The sequence below is a fragment of the Budorcas taxicolor genome, chromosome 8 (assembly GCF_023091745.1).
Source record: "Budorcas taxicolor isolate Tak-1 chromosome 8, Takin1.1, whole genome shotgun sequence".
NCBI classification, from domain to species: Eukaryota; Metazoa; Chordata; class Mammalia; order Artiodactyla; family Bovidae; genus Budorcas; species Budorcas taxicolor.
The window spans coordinates 40,862,698-40,885,219 of record NC_068917.1 but is presented as its reverse complement, the minus strand read 5'-3'; the positions used below and the strand labels follow the sequence as shown (position 1 = coordinate 40,885,219).

Genomic DNA, 22,522 nt, shown 5'->3' with positions numbered 1-22,522 from the left:
AGCGCATTGCCTCTTTTGGTCCACACCATAACCCTTTGTTGCAGGTTTTTCTAATTGTATCCATTTTACAGGCGATGAAATGGAACTTCACAGAGGTTCAGCAGTCATTAAAGTTCCAGAACTTCCCTGTCTCCAAAGTCAGAGCACGTGGTGCATCACTGAGATGGTGCTGATTTGGCTACACGTTTCCAGTTTGAGATCGTGGCTTGAATTAGCTTACATGGCTTCATTATTTACCTAGGCTTCCTTCTTGGTGACACAGAACAATTATTAAGCCCTTTAATTAATCTCTTTGCTTTAGGTCACCTTGTTAAGAAAATCTTTTCATCTCTTTTAGCTATTTTTAACCCAGTTACCCACTGTAATTGAGATCCAGAAATCTTTATGGGTAGGAGGACTGTGTAGTAATGCCCCATGTCCCTTGCTTCTCTCTGTTGAAAACATCCCATCTGAGGTCATTTTTAAAAGATACAGTACCTTATAAATGAATGAATACCTTCTCTCCTCATTTCTCCTAAATTATAATTCATTCCAACATTGTTTATATATTTTAGGTTCTTTGCATTTTCACATAGAATTTAAACACACACATAGTCTACTATGAATGATTGAGAGTTTGTTGAATCTATAGTCCCCTCCCCAACCCCCTAGTTTTATAGTCAGACCCAAGGAGCCTGAAGAGCATGTGAAATATAAAAGCCCAAGGCAGAGCTTCTGGCGCCAGGCATCCAGGGACTCACATACTCTCTAGCAGCTAATGAGATTGGAAATGAGTTAGCAAGAGCTCACATCAGATTCCATCTCAGTGGTAGATGCTCCACCTCCAGCTCCACCAGTCCAACTGATGGGAACTTTCCTCTCTGCTCTTTATAAAGTACGTTACTGAAACTATTCAGAATGGAAAGCAGGTGTTGCCTGCCTGTTGCAAGTTTCCTACATTAACACAATGAAGCCTCTGAAGATGTTTCTCCCATCCCAGTCCCCTTCACTTAGCTCCTGAACAAGACTACCACCTCTGAGGTGAGCTAATGACTCAAACGGAAAATAATTCATGTTTGTTTTTTTTTCCCCTCCGTTTCTTCCACAGCCTGTTAGTTATAACTTCTACAGACGTTAAACTGAATAAGGCCTTAAATCTGCTGGGAAACTGCTTACCACCATTTCCCACTGTATTATATGTTGTACTTAAAAACCCATGAGGAATCAAGTACATGTGAACAAATAGACATATCGAAAATTAAATACTTGTGACATTTTTATGAGCCTGCATGTGCATTTGTGCTATAAGAGCAATTATTTCTTCATGAAGCTCCAGGGAGTTAGGTTTTTCTGGGTTAAATATTTTTACCTAGCTCTTGTAATTTTACAAAGAAACTTTTCACTGTTACAAGGCACATTTAGATGAGTGATTTTTGCTTTGTAAGTTTGGTGAATGAATAATAGTTTGTATTAATTTATTACTCTGATACCTATAGGACTTTTTATAAAATGGATACCTTGAAAAAATATAATAACATCTCACATGTTATTAATTCATAGAAATTAGGGAGTAATAATAAAGTTGAGAAGGTAAAAGGGTTATTGGATATACATGGAAATGTGCATTTTGGCCTGTTCATGGAATAGGTTGCTAAGCTTTTTCCTTCACCTCTCCAGTCTTACTGATTGAATGATGGATGTACCTTGAGAGGTACCTCTGTGTACCTCTACATATACTATTTTATATTAACATCATTATACAGATGGAGGACAAACCTAGGGATTTTCCTAAGATGACATTCCTGCCCGTGACTCATCTCATCACATGGATGGTGGGTGACCCTCCTTCAGGGTGTGAACACACATCCACCTTCCCAGGTCCGATAAGAGAAGAACCTTCTTGCCAAGGATAGAAATCTTCCTTCCTCTACCACACAGGACTCCTTGCCAAGCGATCACTGCAAAGGTCATATTTGAACTAACTCCTCTCTGCTCTCTGTCAGAAACTCACTGGGGAGAAATGATATTGACTATTGGAGAATACAGTATATATTCCAATGTCAGTACTTAAGTTAGATTCCTGTTCCAGTTTAGGTCACCCCAAAATTACTCATTTTAGGGTCCATAACTTCAGTCTTCACAGAGATGTCTTCATGGAGTTTCATTTTACTGCTATATCCATTTATTGACAGTTTATACAAGCAGCATATATAATAACATTGTTTTATAAGATTGTTGTTAAAAGGTTGAGTGCTGTGCCTTTAAGTAGATAAAATCCTTTGAACAGTTTAGTATCAAGAGAAATTTGTCTGTGAGAGCATGTGGGGAAAAATTGAAAATTTCTTTCTAAATTCTAGCTCCAGTTTAATGATGCTATCAGTTTTGAGCATAGGCAGAGGTGGATTAGCAGTTTCTGTGACTCTGTCCACAATGGAAATCACATTACCTTTGGGAGAGAGATCTCAAAATATTACTTATGACCATTGCATCTTTGAAATTAGGATATTAATAGTTGTTATTAGACCTGCCACTAGGTATTAGAATTTAATACATTGTTAAAGAAGTATATATACCACAAATTTGTTTTTTCAGTATTATTTCAGTGTAATTTGGGGGGGGGGGGTGGCTAATCTTGTGTTTTATTTTATGCATTTAAGAATATTATTCTGAGTAGGGATCCATAGGTTCACAAGTTAACTGAGGGGTCCATGGCAGCAAACACGCCATTTGCAGCGGCCTTCTGGGCACATGTGTATATGGGGCCTCCTGGCCCCCTTAGGCCTGGTTCAGATGATCAAAAGGCTGTGGTGATAATTATAAGAAATACAGTTGACTCTTGAACAACAGAAGTTTGAACTGTGCAGGTCCACTTATATGTGGATTTTTTTTCAGTAAGTATAATACCTGTCTTTTCATTTTATAGATCTTTAAATTAACTAAATGTGGAGAAAAGTTTGTGTTTGATTAGAGATCTCTGTATATGGCATCAAGAGTCCTCATTCTGTCCAAACTGTTTCAGCTTCCTGCTCTTGGTTGAGTCATGTATTAATTCCTTCATTTTTGAGGCAGAGAGAACAATGTGCAATTTTTTGACTGTGCAGGGGATGGAGGTGCCCCTAACCCCTGTGTTGTTCAAGGGACAACTATATATAATAGAAACTACAAAGAGGTATGTAAAGAACCAAACAGATAAAATCCCATTATCTAGGGTTATATATAGCCAACAGTTTAGTGTATTATTTTCTTAGTAGATTTGATCCTGCATGGGTCCACTTATACATGGATTTTTTTCCGTCAATACATATTGAATTCTATACAATCCATAATTGGTCAAATCCGTAGACATGAGTGCTGACTGTAAAGTTATATGAGTTTTCAACTGTGTGTGAGGGGGTCAGCACCTCTAACCTTGATGTTGTTCAAGTGTCACTCTATTCTTTTTTCTTAGTTGTATGTGTGACAAACCATCACAAAACTTAGTGGCTTTAAGCAACAACTCTTTAGCTACTGATTCTGCTTTTTTTGTTGTTCAGTCATGTCTAACTCTTTGCAACCCCATGGACTGCAGCATGCCAGGCTTCCCTGTCCTTCACTATCTCCTAGAGTTCGCTCAAACTCATGTCCATTGAGTTGACGATGCCATCCAACCATCTCATCCTCTTTTGTCCGTTTCCTCATGCCCTCCATCTTTCCCAGCATCAGCTGTCATCAGTGAAGGCTGGACTCAGCTGGGGAGTTCTTCTGTTTCAGACTGGTTGCCTCATCCATCTGTGGTCAGCTGAAGAACTGCTTGTCTTCTTTTGGCTGGGTTCTCTCATATGTGTAGGGCCTCATCTCTGGTCAGGGTGGTCTCTCATCAGCCAGCAGGAGGGTAACTCGAGTTTCTTCATAGGACAGAATCTGTGGAGAGGGCAGGCATGTGAAGAGGCTTTGAATATGCATACCGTTACTTCTGTTGTATTCTTTTGGCCAAAGCAGGTTAAGCCAGAAGACTAGCTGAGATCTGAGGGTTGGGGAAGTAGACTCCAGCCTTTGGTGGGAGGAGCTGCAAAGTCACGTTTCAGAGGATGTGTGCAAACAGGAAGGAGTGAAGGTTTGTGAGCGTTTTTGCAGTTTGTTGCAGTGTATATATGTGAGTGCATATGCAGTTACATGTTCTGCATTTTTCATCTCCAGATAGGCTCCAAATCAAAGTTGCTTATTTGACTCTGTGATTATACTAGGGAGATTAAACAAAGTGTCTCAAATGGTATGTAGAACAGAAGAGGCAGTCAATAAATAAATTAGAAAAGAACAGAAGGAAATGTAACTTCTTTAGGCAACTGCTCGAATTCCTTTCCTGTCACTTCCTGGTTGGTTTTATTTCTCCTCTGATGTCTTTCCACGTGTATTCCCCTGGTTGATGATACCGACGCATGTACTCGTGATGGGAGAGCACCTGGTTCTGGGCCCCTCTTCAGCCTGTCACCAGCTTTGAGATCTTGGAAAAGTCACTCAACCTGTACCTCAGTGACTTCATCTATTTAATGAGAATGGTGATGGACAAGGAGTCCTGGCGTGCTGCGATTCATGGGGTCGCAAAGAGTCAGACACAACTGAGCGACTGAACTGAACTGAACAACTACAGAGTTATTGCGAGAGTTTAATTAAGTCATGAGTGTGGACATGTGTTGGTAACATATCTGTGTTTTTTGTCCTAGTAACTCTTTGATGCTTTTGTAGAATGTCTATAACAATTTCTTAGTTAACATTTTCTTTTCACATCCCTAGAATTTTGAACTGTTTCTATCTTTTTAAAAAGAGAAGTTGAGTTTTTTTTTTTTCCAATTAAAGCACTGTTCATTTCTGCATAGTGTATGTTAAAGAAAATTTGACTTTAACAATCTTAGCCTGTGCAGTAATCTTCAAACACCATAATCTGATGGAGCCCCTTGCATAATGTCCGTCTTCTCCGATGAGAAATGACATTCTTAACATCAATAGATTCTTAGGCTTTTCTGACAGGAAGTAATTTTGAGTATGTATAATCAGTTATAGGATATGCTTGTCAATAAATTTTTCCTGCAAAAATAAATCAGAAGTCATATCAAAATAGCATTATGAAAAAAAAACTGTTTTCTTTAATACTTCCCATGAAATGGTCAGTCATGCTTGAGGCTTAAAATTGTTTTTATTTAGATGAAGGCAGTTTATTTAATTTGTGTGCTGGCCATCTTTCCAGCTAGCCAGTTTGCATAAATTTCATGTCCTAGCAGGAAAAAAAAATACAGTTGTGGTCTAGAATCAACCTTTTCTCTGTCAAGTATCTGTAATTTTTCTTTACCCTTGATTGGCTGCTTCCACTTCCCAGACCCTGTGAATTTCACCATAAACCTTTATTACCACCCCCTACCCACACACATGCCTAGCTACCCTAACAAAGAGGAACTTCTTCCTAAAACTCCCCTGTGTTTCTTTTTGCTCTTCTCTGGACAGTGAGTAATTAGAATCAATCTTCTCCCATTTAAAAAATATGTCTGTACCTGTCCTCGTAGATCATTTATTTAGTTTTTTTTTTCCTGTCTATTTATTTTTTCATTCATTCATTCATTGTTTATCTGGCAGCAACAGTGTTGCATGCCATGGATAAAAAGACAAATCGGTCCTGGCGCTGACCCATAGATTTTGCCCTGTTACAGGAGGGATAGTCAGTGAAAGTGACATTTGACCAGAGCCTTAAGAGAGTTGTAAACAAAGGCTTTGAGGGTCTTGAGGGTGGAGGGAGGAGACCACATTATTTATGCCTTCCTTCCTAAGGACCACAGCCATGTGCCCCCTTTTGACAAGAATTAGAGTCATAAGAGGATGAGGCGAAGAGCAGAGCAGTGATGATTTAGAGCTGGCTTGAGCCTTGTCATGAGGAACCGTGCACTGTCGTGCATGCCAGTTACTGGGGTACTGTAGGGAAGAGTGGTTTATTTACCTGGGGCTAGGGTCTCGTATATAGTCTCTTATAATGAAGCCGCTTAACAGTTGCTGAGAACTAATTGCTTGTGAGTCTAGACATTTTATGTACTTCATATTATTTTATAGCAGATCTTTAATGTAAGTATTACTGTTCCTTCTGCAGATGAGCAAACTGAGGCTGATAAAGGTTATGTAACATCCCTATGATCACATAGTTAGTATGAAGCTGAGCTAATAATTCAAATCCAAAACATTCTTTCCTTAGAGGGTGAGTTCCAATTTTAATAAAATATGCATGCATGAAGAAACTAATATCATAGTAAAATACACTGCATGCCATTCTGACTATGAGTGTTTTTAAGGCCGTTTGACAAAGAGGGACAGCGTTTGAAAAAAATACACTGCCAACATAAAGCCCCCTTTGGCCTTAATCCAGGTCACTCAGAGCCACTGTGTTATGAACTTCACCTCCTACAGGCAGTTACAACCAATACAATTTTAGGAAGCATTCATAGGCTTAATTTCAGAGTTCCAGAATTCTACAAAACTGTGCCTTCACTCAAATTTATTATTACGTCTAAGTTGCTCTCTTGCTTTGAAAGGTTAGATATATTTAAAATGGTTGGACAGAGGAATGAAGTAGGAAACTAGGGAGTTATTTTGGCATATGTAAGGTACTGTGGCCCAGCTGTTAAAGATTTCTGCTTCAAGCACAGTGTGTTTAAATCACTACAGGCTCCTTCCTCTTGTGCTTTGGCAAAACGTTTACACACCTAACTACACCTAAAGTCAGAGAAAAATTTTCCAGTCAACCTAGCAATCAGTAGGGAATGATTTCAAGGAAGAAAAATATCCTTTTATTTGGTTAGGCATGTGAGAAACTAGATGGCAGAGCTCACTCTGCAAAGAGGGGACCTTTAGGAACATGTCTGGGAGAGTTAGCCTTCGGTCCAAACCATGAGCATGTTTGTCTGTAGTTCTGTACTCCAGGCCCTCATCTCCCACCTGGACATGGCCCTTCTCCCCTTGGAGTCACCTGGACCTGGATCATTTTTCTTCTGTACTTAAACCTCTCAGTGGCTCCCTTAGGCCCACAGGGTAATGTCCAAACGTCTTAGAATGGTGTGAGAGCTGCCCTACTTCCCCCTCTGCCCCATAGCCTGACCTCTCGGCCAAAGGCCATTTCTAAACTCTTCTTTCTCCTGCTTCCCCTCCCATACAAGGCAGGATCTCTTGCAGTTTTCAGAATAGAGTGGGCTGTTTCCTGCTTCTAGGCTTTTGCTAATGCCCTTACTGGTTCCCTAATTCTGCCTGTGAGTATGAAGACATGCTAGAATATCATCAGTCTTGAATCGTGCCACCTGTAAGATGACTTTATAGCACATAGCTGTGTAGGCCTACTCCGGGGAATGGGAATCAAGTCCTAGTGGTTTGGGTTGGAGTCCAGAGCACCGGGGGAGGTGCTTGGTGTCCACTGAAGAGCAGCACGACTGTTGAAGGAACCAGTGAGTCAGTGACTCTCTGGGCGTTTCTCCTTTGGTTTCCAGAAGGAAACGTTTAAGCATAGCACTTTATCTGTTTCCTACAAGGTGTTTTAGCTTTTTTTGAAATTCAAGGGAAAAACAAGTAAAGGCTCTAATTAAACCAAGATTCTGAATTGACACTTTATTTCCCAGTGATGTTATAAATAGCCCTGCCAGAAGACACTGGGTTAATGAATCCTGGCTTTCTGTAGGTTATGGATGACATGTCAGACTACTGTTGGTATCTTGGGGATTATGAGACTGTGCCTTCTAGGGCCTATTTAGCAACGGTGCTGGGCCTTCCCAAGTGCCTGATTCAGGAGCCCCCTAGTGAGTCAGAGCTTGTGGCATCAACAGTCAGGTTGATGAGTGAGACTTGGAGATAGGGAGTAAAAGGGACTGAGCAGACCTTCTTGTAAGATGGTGACTCCCCTCTGCACCTGGCAGGAATGAGGTTTTTGTGAGTTTCTAACGGGAGCAACAGCCTTATTCTGAAAAATAAATTGCAAACAAATAGAAAGCCCCAAATACAGCAAGCTAAAATGTCTGGAGTGCTTACCATGAGCCTAGAATTTTGCCAAGCATTTTCCTGAAGCATTTATCCTGAAGTCTTCTACTTCATAGCATGGTATATACTGAGACCTAGTCCCTGGTTTTTCTTGGTTATATGTATGTACATGTATGTATGTGTGTATGAAAGTGTGTGCGTGTGTATGTATGTGTGTATGTATGTATATATATTTACACACATCCACACATTTCTTTGCTCTGACTTCTGAAGGGGTCAGGAAGCAAAGATGCCTTTGTAGTAATAAGCGCACCTAAGCACCTGGATCTTATCCTCTAATATCACTGCCCACAAAAATGACCCACGTTCCTCTGGGAAATGCTAATTCCAGGGCTGAGGCAAGATGATCTTGAGACTCTTATGAGCCCAGAAAGGAAGGAACTGCTACAATATAAAAGGACGACTTAAGGGACATAGGAAGCAGATTGAAGAGGCTTCTGCTGGCCAAATCTGGGATAATCTGAGCACCGAAATAACTGACTGTAGTATGAATTATAAACAGTTGTGAAGGAGGAGTTAATAATCCCATACTGATGACGGATGGATGGATGGATGTGGGGAGAGTAGGAAGTTTTTGCTTAATAACTACCAGGCGCCAACCAGTAAACGTGGAGGGAGTACTGGAGCAGGAAAAGTCAGCGTATCATCCCCATCATAGTAAAACTGGATCAAGCAAGATTCATCAATGGATGCTATCTAAGCAGAAGTGTGGAGGAGCAGGATATTTGTGTGCCATTTAAGGCTCTCCCACAGATTGCTTATTAGCTAGAAGGGAAAAGTAGTGATTACAAAGTGGAAAAATTGGACTGCTGTTTGACCAGGATCAAAGTTAATATCACCATTGAAAGGCAGATAAACATCTGCCTCCAGATGTGGTTTCTTGAGAAGATGACAGCGTTGTCTGTATGGTATTCTGGCCAGGAATGTATATCAGACTCTAATCATGAGGAAACATCAGCCAGATGCTCTGTTGAAAAAACAGGGGCAGGGAGAGCTGGATCCTTCGAAAGTATCATGATCACAAAAAGGCTGTGGAGATGTTCCAGGTTACAGGGGGTCAAAGGGACTTGGCAGCTAAATGCAGTACCTGATTTGAGACTGGATCCTGTACATAAAGAAAAATTGGAATATGCGTCATCAATTAAAGGGTGGCATCCATGTTAAATTTATTAAAGTTAGTAACTGTGCTGTGGTTATATAAAGGAAAATCTCTGTATAAAATACACTCTGATGTATTTAGGCATAAAAGCCCATGATTTATGGTTTGGGCGTAAATGCATACACACATACAATAATATATATATATATATCACACATACAGTTATAAAATATATATATAATTGTATGTGTGTATGCATTTAAGCATATATATATGCATATATATGTATGCATATATATATATAAACACATATGTATTTATATGTGTGTGTATATACACTTTAATTTACATACATAGAAGGAAATGGCAGCCCACTCCAGTATTCTTGCCTGGAAAGCCCCCTGAACAGAGGATCCTGTTGGGCTACAGTCCGTGGGGTCACAAAGAGTCGGACATGACTTACAAACTAAAACAACAACATACACACTTTAATATGCATATATAAAAATATATGTATATATACACACATGTAAGATAGAGAATATGCAAAAACATGGGAAATGTTAAAAATAACAATAAATAACCACAGATGAATCTTGAGTAAAGGGTCAAAGAGTATGTTTATGTTTTGTTTTCATATTCTTACAACTTTTAAGTTTGAAATTATCCCCCAGTAAAAGGTCTAAAAGTTAAAAGTGTATATCATGATCATACTAATGATTATCTTCTAAATAAATATTTCTTCTATTTGCTGTCCTCTCTGCTGTTTCTTTTCTCTCCTCTTCTTCTGCTCCTTAGAAATCCAAGGCTGGTGAGAAGGGCATCTCTGTGGGGCAGACGGTCATCACGAAGCATCGGAACACCCGGTACTACAGCTGCAGGGTTATCGCCGTGACGGCGCAGACCTTCTATGAGGTCGTATTTGATGACGGCTCCTTCAGCAGGGACACCTTCCCTGAGGATATTGTGGTGAGTAAGGCTCTGGGTGCCTGCTCCCCAGCTTGTTTTCTGCATAACTAAACTAGCTGAACCTCTCAGGAATCTTCATCTTGGTTCTTGGTGTAGCTCATTTCATTTAATATTCAGTTCAGGTGTTCTCTTCCCCCACCACAATCCTTGGAAATGTTGTTTTCTAGGAGGTTCCTTAGCCATCATTATTCTAAATAGTAGGTGAATTTAGACTCATCTTCCCAGATTCTTTTAACTGAATGAGAAGCGTATGTGGCCAGAAACAAAATGTGAATTCACCTGTTCTTATCTATTATGGAGTTTGTATATTTGAATTCCTTTATTACTTTTTTTTCTTTATGCTTGGCTGGAGAATATGGCTTTTATTAATCTGACCTGACAGTGACATCTGTAATCTGACAGAAACATCTGTGCATGTTTCATATGGGAATAACAAAAATCACACAAGCAAAAGGCTCTTTTATTGAGTTTCTTAACTGTGGTCTGAAAGGGGACCCATATGTGCCTGTCTGTCTGTCTCCTTCCTCTGGCCCCTCAGTGAACACCTTGGGTCTTGTTCAGAGGAACTCTGTGTCTCAGGGTCTTGCTTTTGAGCAGGATGTTTCACAAGAAAAGCAGTTTCAGCAGAAGGTTTTTTGAAACTGAGATCAGGGTTAGTCTTCCAGCCATCTTGTTACCCTTGTTTATTTACGGCAAGTATCCATTTGAGGAGCCAGGCCTCAATAATGTAGTTGTAACTTCTGCCTTGTCCTCAGTCTGCGATGCTTTGCCCTTGTTTGTATTTGGAAATATGTTACTCTTTAAGAGTAATAAGTATGTATTTTGCATAACTGATAATTAAATGTAACCTTTTGAGATTGCTTATAAACATTTCCAGAAGTTTGGTCTCCTGGGGCAGCAGAAACATTGATTCAGTCAGCTCTTGGTTAAGCTTACTTCTCTATGCCTTTAAGAGGGACAAGTATGTAAACAAAAGTTACCTTATTTGAAAGATTTCAAAGCAAATGATTTAAAGAAATTAAAAATCCCAGGACTTGACCCTACACCCTAAGGGTGAATTGTGGGGTTTTTTTTTTTGCAGAATTCTCCCTGGAGCTTTGCTGCTCTGATGTTGCTCTTCATAAGCAGCAGCCGTTAGGTCACACGCTTGCCTTGCTAGCCTAGGCCCTCCCGTCAAGTGCGCAGTCCCCAGACACAGTATCTGCTGTGTACTAAGCATTGCACTGGGTGCTGGCAAAAAGAAGGTGTGATTCCTTTTCAGTCTGGAGGGATGTGGGCTGGTAAATGGGTGCTTTCCAGACAGCACAGTAATTGCTATAGACGAGTCCGAAGCAACTTCCCCACTGCGGGGATCAGGAGACTGAGTCTGAGATTCTACAGGGTCAGTAGGGCCGGCACTGATGGAGATGCGTCACGTGCCAGGTTTGCTTCAGGAGCTTGACACATGGGAATCGTTTCACCCTCACAGTCTTGCGTGCTAGTTACTACTGTTTTCTACATTTGGCTGCTGAAAAAAAACTGAGTCACAAAGCAATAAATAACTTTCTCACAGTGATATGCAGCTAGTAAGTGTCAGAAAGAGTGTTCAGTCCAGGAGATTGGCTCCAGAGCCTCTGTTCTTAACCCCTGGGAAGAAAAAGGACTTTCAAAGTGGGAGAGGGCGAGAGAGGTACTGAAACACACAAGCCACTCAAGCCCCTCGGTGCTTGTCAGACCTGCCCAGTTACATACTTATCTCAGAATCTGCCTCCTTTTGTGCAGGCTGACAATATTGAGCTGGCCAAAGACAGAAAACTTTGCTGGGGATCCTGCAGGGGATAAAGCAAAAGAGTTGTGAGCACTCACCCCTAACTCTGAGCAAATAGTTAGGTCTTTATCCATGATAGTATGTAGTGAATCCTAAATTTCCTTTCACGTCATGAGCCTCCATACACCCAGTCAGTCATAAGCTTTCTTGGAAAGTCTTCAGCTTGAGCATTGGAAAAGAGTGGCTGTGATCCTGGGAGTTTTCTGAATCCACAAGTTTTTCCTTTGATACCTTTAGCCCCTACTCTCTGTGAACCCAATCAAGTTTGGCTTGAAGTATTTGTGGGTGTTGTGAGAACAAAAATTTGTGAGGTAGTTCAGAAACACCTTGGCATTTAAATCACCAAGAATAAAAGAGCAGAAATTCTTTACAACTCGATTAGCTATTACTTAGCATACATGATAAAGGCTTGAGGTTTAGCAGTTGGGGTGTGTGTGTACATGTGCGTGTCCCCAGCTCTAGCCTTGGAGGGAGTGGCAGTGCTCACAGTGGTATGAGTTAGTGGAGATTGGAGCAGGGGCTGCTGTATGAATTTGCATGAAGGATAATTTTTTCAGGGAAAAAGCAACTCATCTTTTAGCAGGTCTTCTCTCTTTGATCCAGCCTTTCCTCCCTCAACAACTCCCTACCATCCTTTCCCATCTGGTACATTTTTGGTTACCTGTTCCAGGCCTCTTAGACCAGCCAAGTAGGAACATTTTAGTGATGCTGTATTTTCAAGTTATACACACTTTCTCATAACGTCACTGTTTGTTGGCTGCTGTGGCCTCTTCCGCTTTGTTCTCTTAGTGCTGAAAGAGACATCTCCAGATGTCTTTATTTGGTTGCTCCATAGGGAAGGTTTTATTTTTCCTTATAATATGGTATTAGAGTTCTCTGGAGAAATAGACCCTTAAATAAGAGGCTTGTGTGTGTTTAATATATTACAAGTAAGTATATGTAATATATATGATTTCTGATAAGGGTATTGGCTCATTTGATTATGGAAGCCAAGAAGTCCCAGGATCTGTAGTCAGCAGACTGGAGACAGGAGAGGCTCAAGACCCAGGAAGAGCATCAAGTCCAAAGTCAGGAAAAAGCTGAGTCCCAGCTCAAAGCCAGTCAGGCAGGAGGAATTCCCCCTTATTTGGAAAAGGGTCAGCCTTTTTGTTCTCTGACTGAATGGGTCCTAGGGAGGATCGTCTGTTTTGTCTGTCAATTCAGTCACTAAAGTCATCCAATAACATCCTCAGAGACTCACCTAGAATAATATTTGACCAAATACCAAACATGTGGGCACCCATGGCCCTGCCAAGTTGATACATAAAATTAAACACCACAAATACATTGTCCTGGGGTGTTTAAGGAGACTGTTCACCTTGTGTTGCCGGAAGCTCTGAGTTGGAGGCAGAGTGTAACTTCCCTTTCTGTGAGGCAGCCACAGTTTGGCTGGTTTGCAGCACTCTGCAGATCAACTCCACTAGCTATGTGCTCTGTCCTGGTCATCATCCAGATTCCCAAAAGACAATGTCATGGATTTTCTGAAGCAAGCTTTTTAAATTTAAAGAACTTCTGGGGATTGTTTGGGATCTGTGTTTCTGACTTACATTAATGAAAGCTGCCTGATTAAATGCCCTCATAGTATGTCAACTAGACTTCAGTTTGGTATGGGGAATTTGATGTTGTATTTCAAAACATAATGTGTATAATGAAGTGTGTTGTAAATATACTCACATGTTTATTATTTATTCCCATATATGATATTATGTAAATACATTTATATCACCATTTTTCAGCCCGTGTGGATTAATTCTTATGATCATCCCACTTCCACTTTTGCTCTCCATTGACATCAGCGCTGTCTTCTGGGAGGTGGGAACCCCACTTGGGACCCTAACGAGGAGATTATCAGGAGATAAGAAAAATGTGACCAGCTTTGTTTCTGTCTCAGCATCTTGCAGATCATGGCAGAGTAGTTATTTGGGTGGAAACATAGTCCATATTCCTCAGAGAAACCTCGTTTTTTTAAGATGATATACCTGTGCCGCCTGAAACTGGAGGTAGAAGATGATTTTCTCTTCTGTTTGTCTGAAAGCTCTCTAATCTGCCCAGTGTGCTTATCGAGTGTGAGTACCGCTGGAAAGGCCCTTTCATCAAATGCAACTAAATGTCAGTGTGACTGGCTAGTGAAGAAGTAGACTCTCTGAGCTGTGGGTACTTGCCAGCTAGAACTGCCATGAAGGTGAAGCACAATTTCAGTTTCTTAACTAAAAATAAAATCTAGAACAGTGAGCTTAATTATCCCAAAGTGTTTATTTACGTAGAAATACAGGGAGGCCTGGCGTGCTGCAACTCATGGGGCTGCAAAGAGTCGGACACGACTGAGCAGCTGAACTGACAGTCCTTCATGAAGCCTGATGCTTTAGCAAAGAAATACATTCCCTTATTTTTTGAATCACTTTATCATCCCTCCAGAAGAGAAACATTTAATGCAGGCTTGTCTATTCATGTTTGAAAATAAATTTACTGTGCATTAAAATACCTTTGTTAGGGTTATGTGACTAGAAGGGAGTGTTTGAAACTGTAGGGAGAAACATTCTTTGGACTACCTGAAAATTTCTTTCCAGACCTAGGTGCTTTATTTCTGTGATAGCCAGAAAAATGTCCCAAATATTTTGTCTCAACAGTACACCTGCAGAATGTGTGTATCAGTCCCGTTAAACTCAGCATGCAATCTGTAGCTGTCAGGGTAAGTAATAAAAGATGTATTGCTACATGCCTCCGTCAGTCTATGAAATTGCAACACACTTCCTGATGAATTTTTTTTGTCTCCTACTATTTTGATGGGAACGAAAGTTGCCCACTGAAGAGAATTCAATGAGCAAAGCGATTCCAGGGCCCCCTGTTCACCTTTGCTAAAACTTGAGATCCTCTGGCATGCCCGTGATGACACTAGAATGATGGCTGCTTGCTTTCGTCTGCACTTGGAACTCATTTCAGGGGAGGAGGATGGTGCAGTGTGATCTGGATGGTTTTAGGACCAGCACTTAACATTCACCACTTGGCTGGAGAAGAGAAACAGGACCATTTAGAAATTTGACAGCAGGAGTCCATCACTGAAATTTCCATGAGGACTTGCTACATTTTTCAGCATCCGTTGAAATGTGAAAAAAAAAGCATAAGAACTATACTCTTCAAGATATGAGGGATGGATTGTCATGGCCTTTAGTTTCTGTGGGCTGTACAGTGGAAACCAAAATTCTTAAAGCTAATTTTTTTCTCAGTTATAGACAAGTTGCTCAAACTTTCAAGCCTCAGTGTTTTTGTTTCCCCACTAAAAAGGGAATAATTTATACCTTCTGAGATTATTGAAAGGACTAAATGAGCTAAATGTCTTTTTCCTCTCCCATCTAGTTTATGCTGCCCTTTCTGGTCTTGATGAAATTTGGTTAGAAGATGTGTACTTAGTACTTTGTTCCAACTTATTAGGTTAAATGAGTGTCTGTATAAGGTGAGACTTCAGCTTATTTTTTCCACTTGTAAAGCAGTCCTGGTGTCTTTAGACTTTATAATAAATTTATGCATGTATTTTTGCATTTATTCTTTGCATTTATGCATGTATTTTTCAGCATGTTTAAAGTGCTATTAATACTTATTGACTTTTCAGGACAAACCTTGCTCTGGAATAAGTTTGTGCTCAGTTCATAGATGTGATACTTGCCAGGTTACAAAACCTTTTGATTTGTGTGAGCTCCCCAAACTAGGGGTGACAAGAGTCAGGACCAGAATGCAGGCTGATCCCCTGCCTTCCACTGTTTGTTGCCTCCATGCTCTCTGTGACTTAGCGTTGCTGTCATAGAAGACCCTGTACCTAACTGCTCAGGGTTCAGCACCCCCACAAGTCCCCACTTGGCAAGTGTAGGTGTAGGGGTAACTCTGGATGCTCAGGAGGCAAAGGAATATGTTGGGGTGGGGAGTGAGAAGCTAAGAAAATGTTTTCCTGAAAACTCTGTGTTATAGGGTCCTGGGAAGTGTTTTTTAATTCCTATTGGCACATAGATTTTAAAGTAACCTGGATTTTTAAGTTAGGTGAAAGGCATACCCCACCCCATCTGTGTTATGTATGCTCCAGACTAATTGTCACTCACCAGTCCTAGTTCTTCTAGAATGAATGGAAATTTGCCAGAAAAGGCTCCAGGGACTTTTATCGGTTTAGGATTCTGTAGGTGTGGCCCATAGGGCATTTAACTGCTTGAGAGGGACACCCTTGCCTCTCTTTCCTGGCTGTAGAGTTGAGAGTCTGCCAAGTTCCTATTGATTTTTATATCCTTGCCTTTTATACATATTAAAAAAAATCTGTTATTACCTTGATTTTAATCAACAGTTTACAACTTACTTTTTTTAAGCCTTCAAATTCAGCTAACAAATTGTCTTATTTATGCATATAATGATTTTTTTACATAAACATTTAGAACAAAGTCATTTGTTTCTTGATTAATATTTTATAATGTATAAATGAACTGATGAAATTCTCACCACTTTACATTTAAGTAATCAAATTTCCTTGTACATCTTGACTGTGTTTATAGATTTAATATATAAAGTTCTCACAAATGTTATAATTTTTTTAACTCACTCAATGCCCATAATGCTGATAAGTCTAACATTAATTTAGTAGTTCAAATTCTATTTCAAAAAGCAAACAACACATACAGCAGTACAATATTTACAAAACATTTTACTGTGCCTTTATATAAATACAATTTACATTGGGTAATCTATTAAATATAATATGTATTTAAATACATTTTAATTGATATATAAGTAAATAGAATTCTCTACCCACCAAGAGGGAATAATATTAGTATATTGGCTAGAAGTTGACTAAAAAAAACTAAAGAACCTCAGGCCATTCAGAGGCATAGAGTCTGGTTATATCTTTGAAGACTGAACCTGCAGTTGCTGGGCTGGGGCTTCTAAGTAAGGTCAGCTTTCATCTGATTCTTCAACTCTAAATTGTGTGCTCTTCACTGAGGCTCTGATTAGTTTTATAAGTTTCATGAACTGTCTCAAGTTGGTGGAGGTGGGTACTTACCAATCCCTAGAATTTTATTCTCTTTTGTCATTCTTGGGTGGCTTTTTGCCTTAAAGCCAGGGCATACTAATGAAATGCTGAAGTCCTTATTTGTGCTGGACTCCCTTTGTCTTTTAGAAATTGTATGCATCTCTACCCTTGATTCTGTAGCCATCATACTGACAGTGTCCATTTAGCACTGGTGAACCTCTGAAGAAAAGTATGTCATTGCCCTGATACTCCACTCAAGAGACTGACAAGGTGTCTTCAGGGAAACTAATTAATTATGTTTTTCTTCAAATACATACCTCTTTCACTTGGCGGTGTTTCTCTTTTGGCAATATCTCAAGGGGATTGGTTTGAGGAACTTCTCCCCAGGAGACAATTCTTTCCCATCCTTGTCTTTCCAAGGGAACTTAAAGGTATATAGCATTCCATCTTCACTCTAACAAAATCACAATAACTACCTTGAACTTGAGGGCACTGTTATTAATTTCTAGGACTTTATCATCTCTTCTCAGTGGGCTTCCCAGGCGGTGCTAGTGGTAAAGAACCCTCCTGCCAGTGCAGGAGATGTGAGAGACACAGGTTCAATCCCTGGGTTGGGAAGATCTCCTGAAGAAGGAAATGGCAACCCACTCCAGTATTCTTGCCTGGAGAATCCCATGGACAGAGGAGCCTGGCTGGCTATAGCCCATAGGGTTACAAAGAGTCGGACACAACTGAAGCAACTTAGCACGTCACATCTCAATTCAGGGTTTAACCCCAAGGGTGGCATGATCCAAATCTATCTGTGTTTGGGAATATCCAATCATATCATTCTTTTTGACCTATATATTCAGTGCTATTTTAGGTACCATAGGGGATTCAGGATGTATAAGCATAGGTGAAGAAGTGATTCTGGGTATTTTGGAGACAAAATAAAGTACCCAAGTGGGTTTGAAACACTAAAAAAAAATTATCAGAAATATTCTATACCATGGAATTCTGGGAAGCTCATGGATTTTTCAAGTTTCTAAAAAATTTTATTGAAGTATAGGTGTCTTACAATGTGGTGTTAATTTCTGCCGTACAGCAAAGTGATTCAATATATAGATAGATAGATAGACCCATAGATATACATTCTTTTATATATTCTTTCCCTTATGGTTTATCACAGGATACTGAATACAGTTCCCTGTGATACACAGTAGGACCTTGTTGTTTATCCATTCTATATATAATAGTTTGTGTCTCCTGATCCCTAACTCCCAATCCATCTGTTCCACACTTGCTTCCCTCTTGGCAACCATAAGTCTATTCTCTATTTCTTCGAGTCCATTTCTATTGTATAAATAAAAGTTAATTTGTGTCATATTTTAGATTCCACATATGCTTGATATCATATGGCATTTGTCTTTCTGACTTACTTCACTTAGTATAATAATCTCTGGGTTCATCCATGTTGCTACAAGTGGCATTATTTCCTTCCTTTTTATGGCTGAGTAGTGTTACATTATATGTTTATTACATCTTCTTTTTCCATTCATCTATTAATGGACATTTAGATTATTTCCATGCCTTGACTATTGTTAATAGTGCTGCTATGAGCATAGGGGTACATGCATCTTTTTGAATTATAGTTTTGTTTTTTCAGTTTTTAGAGGAATTTCCATACTGTTTTCCATAGTGACTTCACCAGTTTACACTCCCACCAACAGCAGAGGAGGGTTCCCTTTTTTCTATACTCTCTCCAACATTTGTTATTTGTAGATTTTTAAATGATGGCCATTCTAACTGCTGTGAAGTGATCCCTTGTTATAGTTTAGATATGCATTTCTCTACTTACTAGCGAAGATGAGCATCTTTTCATGTGCCTATTGGCCACCTGATGTTGTCTTTGGAGAAATGTCTATTTAGATCTTATGCACATTTTTTGATTGAGTTGTTTCTTTTTTGATATTAAGTTGTAACAGCTGTCTGTATATTTTGGAAATTCAGCCTTGTTGGTCATATCATTTGCAGATGTTTTCTCCCAGTCCGTAGGTTGTTGTTTCATTTTTATTATAGTTTCCTTTGTCATGCAAAAGCTAATAGGTTTGATTGTGTCCCGTTAGTTTATTTTTTCTTGTATATCTGTTGCCTTGGGAGACAGGCCTAAAAAACATCGCTTTGATTTATGTCAGAGAATGTTTTGCCTATGTTCTCTTCTGGGATTTTTATGGTGTCTTCTTTTAAATTTAAGTCTTTAAGCCATTTTGAGCTTATTTTTGTGTATGATGTGAAGGTGTTTTCTCATTTCATTGATTCACATGGGACTCTGCAACTTATGAGTCCATGGACTGTAGCCCACCAGGCTCCTTTATCCCTGGAATTTTCCAGTCAAGAGTACTGGAATGGGTTGCCATTTCCTGCTCCAGGGGATATTTCTGACCCAGGGATCAAACCTGCATCTTTTGAATCTCCATCATTGATAGGCAGGTTCTTTACCAGCTGAGCCCCCAGGAGAGCCCTAACTGACCCAGCACCACTTGCTAAAGAGACTGTCTTTTGTTGATTGTATATTCTTGCCTCCTTTGTCAAAAATTAATTGATTGTAGATGTTTGGGTTTATTTCTGGGCTCTCTGTTCTTTTCCATTGATCCATATGTCTGTTTATGTGCCAATACCCCACTATTGATTACTGGAGCTTTGTAGTAGTGTCTGAAGTTTGGGATGGTTATGCCTCTTGCTTTCTTTTTCCTCAAGATTTCTTTGACAATTCAGGTCTTTTATGGTTCCCTATAAGTCAGTCTCAAAAACGACAGTATGATTTCTGTACATTTCCAAGGCAAACCATTCAATATCACGGTAATGCAAATTTATGCCCTGACCAGTAATGCTGAAGAAGCTGAAGTTGAACAGTTCTATGAAGACCTACATGACCTTTTAGAACTAACACCCCAAAAAGATGTCCTCTTCATTATAGGAGACTGGAATGCAAAAGTAGGAAGTCAAGAAATACCTGGAGTAACAGGCAAATTTGGTCTTGGAGTACAGAATAAAGCAGGGCAAAGGCTAATTAGAGTTTTGCCAAGAGAACGCACTTGTCATAGAGCAAACACCCTCTTTGAACAACACAAGAGAAGACTGTACACATGGACATCACCAGATGGTCAACACCGAAATCAGATTGATTATATTCTTTGCAGCCAAAGATGGAGAAGCTCTATACCGTCAGCAAAAACAAGACCGGGAGCTCACTGTGGCTCAGATCATGAACTCCTTATTGCCAATTCAAACTTAAATTGAAGAAAGTAGGGAAAACCACTAGACCATTCAGGTATGACCTAAATCAAATCCCTTATGATAGTGAGAAATAGATTCAAGGGATTTGATCTGACAGACAGAGTGCCTGATGAACTATGGATGGAGGTTCATGACATTGTACAGGACACAGGGATCAAGACCAGACCCAAGAAAAAGAAATGCAAAAAAGCAAAAAGGCTGTCTGAGGAGGCCTTACAAATAGCTGTGAAAAGAAGAGAAGTGAAAAGCAAAGGAGAAAAGGAAAGATATATCCATTTGAATGCAGAGTTCCAAAGAATAGCAAGGAGAGATAAGAAAGCCTTCCTCAGTGATCAGTGGAGGAAAACAACAGAATAGGAAGACTAGAGATCTCTTTAAGAAAATTAGAGATACCAAGGGAACATTTCATACAAAGATGGACTTGATAAAGGACAGAAATGGTATGGATCTAACAGAAGCAGAAGATATTAAGAAGAGGTGGCAAGAATACACAGAAGAACTATACAAAAAAGATCTTCACAACCCAGATAATCATGATGGTGTGATCACTCACCTAGAGCCAGACATCCTGGAGGGCAAAGTCAAGTGGGCCTTAGGAAGTATCACTATAAACAAAGCTAGTAGAGGTGATGGGATTCCAATTTAGCTATTTCAAATCCTAAAAGATGATGCTGTGAAAGTGCTGCACTCAATATGTCAGCAAATTTGGAAAACTCAGGTTCGTTTTCATTCCAATCCCAAAGAAAGGCAATGCCAAAGATGCTCAAACTACCACACAATTGCACTAATCTCACACGCTAGTAAAGTAATGCTCAGAATTCTCCAAGCCAGGCTTCAGCAGTACGTGAACCGTGAACTTCCAGATGTTTAAGCTGGTTTTAGAAAAGGCAGAGGAACCAGAGATCAAATTGCCAACATTCGCTGGATCATGGAAAAAGCAAGAGACTTCCAGAAAAACATCTATTTCTGCTTTATTGACTATGCCAAAGCCTTTGACTGTGTGGATCACAACAAACTGTGGGAAACTCTTCAGGAGATGGGAATACCAGACCACCTGACCTGCCTCTTGAGAAATCTGTATGCAGGTCAGGAAGCAACAGTTAGATCTGGACATGGAACAACAGACTGGTTCCAAATAGGAAAAGGAGTCCGTCAAGGCTGTATATTGTCAGCCTACTCATTTAAATTATATACAGAGTACATCATGAGAAACGCTGGGCTGGAGGAAGCACAAGCTGGAATCAAGATTGCCGGGAGAAATATCAATCACCTCAGATATGCAGATGACACCACCCTTATGGCAGAAAGTGAAGAGAAACTAAAAAGCCTCTTGAAAGTGAAAGAGGTGAGTGAAAAAGTTGGCTTAAAGTTCAACATTCAGAAAACGAAGATCATGGCATCCAGTCCCATCACTTCATGGCAAATAGATGGGGAAACAGTGTAAAACTTTAATTTTTTGGGCTCCAAAATCACTGCGGATGGTGATTGCAGCCATGAAATTAAAGGATGCTTACTCCTTGGAAGGAAAGTTATGACCAACCTAGACAGCATATTAAAAAGCAGAGACATTACTTTGCCGACTAAGGTCCGTCTAGTCAAGGCTATGGTTTTTCCAGTAGTCATTTATGGATGTGAGAGTTGGACTATATAGAAAGCTCAGTGCTGAAGAATTGATGCTTTTGAACTGTGGTGTTAGAGAAGACTTTTGAGAGTCCCTTGGACTGCAAGGAGATCCAGCTAGTCCATCCTAAAGGAAATCAGTCCTGGGTGTTTATTGGAAGGACTGATGTTGAAGCTGAAACGCCAGTATTGTGGCTACCTGATGCAAAGACCTGACTCATTTCAGAAGACCCTGATGTTGGGAAAGAATGAAGGCAGGAGGAGAAGGGGACGACAGAGGATGAGATGGTTGGATGGCATCACCGACTCAATGGACATGAGTTTGGGTAAACTTTGGGGGTTGGCAATGGACAGGGAGGCCTGGCGTTCTAAGGTTCATGGAGTTGCAGAGTTGGACAGGAGGAGTGACTGAACTTAAACTTATAAGTCAACATTTTTTTCTAGTTCTGTGAAAAATATGGATAATTTGATAGGGATTACATGAACTCTGCATTGCTTTGGGTAGCATGACCATTTTAACAATATTAATTCTTCTAATCCAAGAGCATAGGATATGTTTTCATTGTTTGGAATCATCTTCAGTTTCTGTTATCAATATTTTGTAGTTCTCAGTATATGTCTTTCACCTCCTTGATCGGGTTTATTCCTAAGTATTTCAGGTTTTTTGAATGTGATTTTTAGAGGGATTTTA

At 39.9% G+C, this 22,522-nt stretch overlaps 1 protein-coding gene across 1 annotated transcript in view; it reads left to right on the top strand.

Moving 5' to 3' along the window:
* Positions 1-22,522, top strand: part of KDM4C (lysine demethylase 4C) — a 401,440-nt gene that overhangs the window by 343,318 nt on the left and 35,600 nt on the right. The window contains exon 19 of the mRNA XM_052644458.1: positions 9,914-10,084. Within this exon, the coding sequence (XP_052500418.1) occupies positions 9,914-10,084 (171 nt within the window). The remainder of the gene's footprint in view (positions 1-9,913; positions 10,085-22,522) is intronic.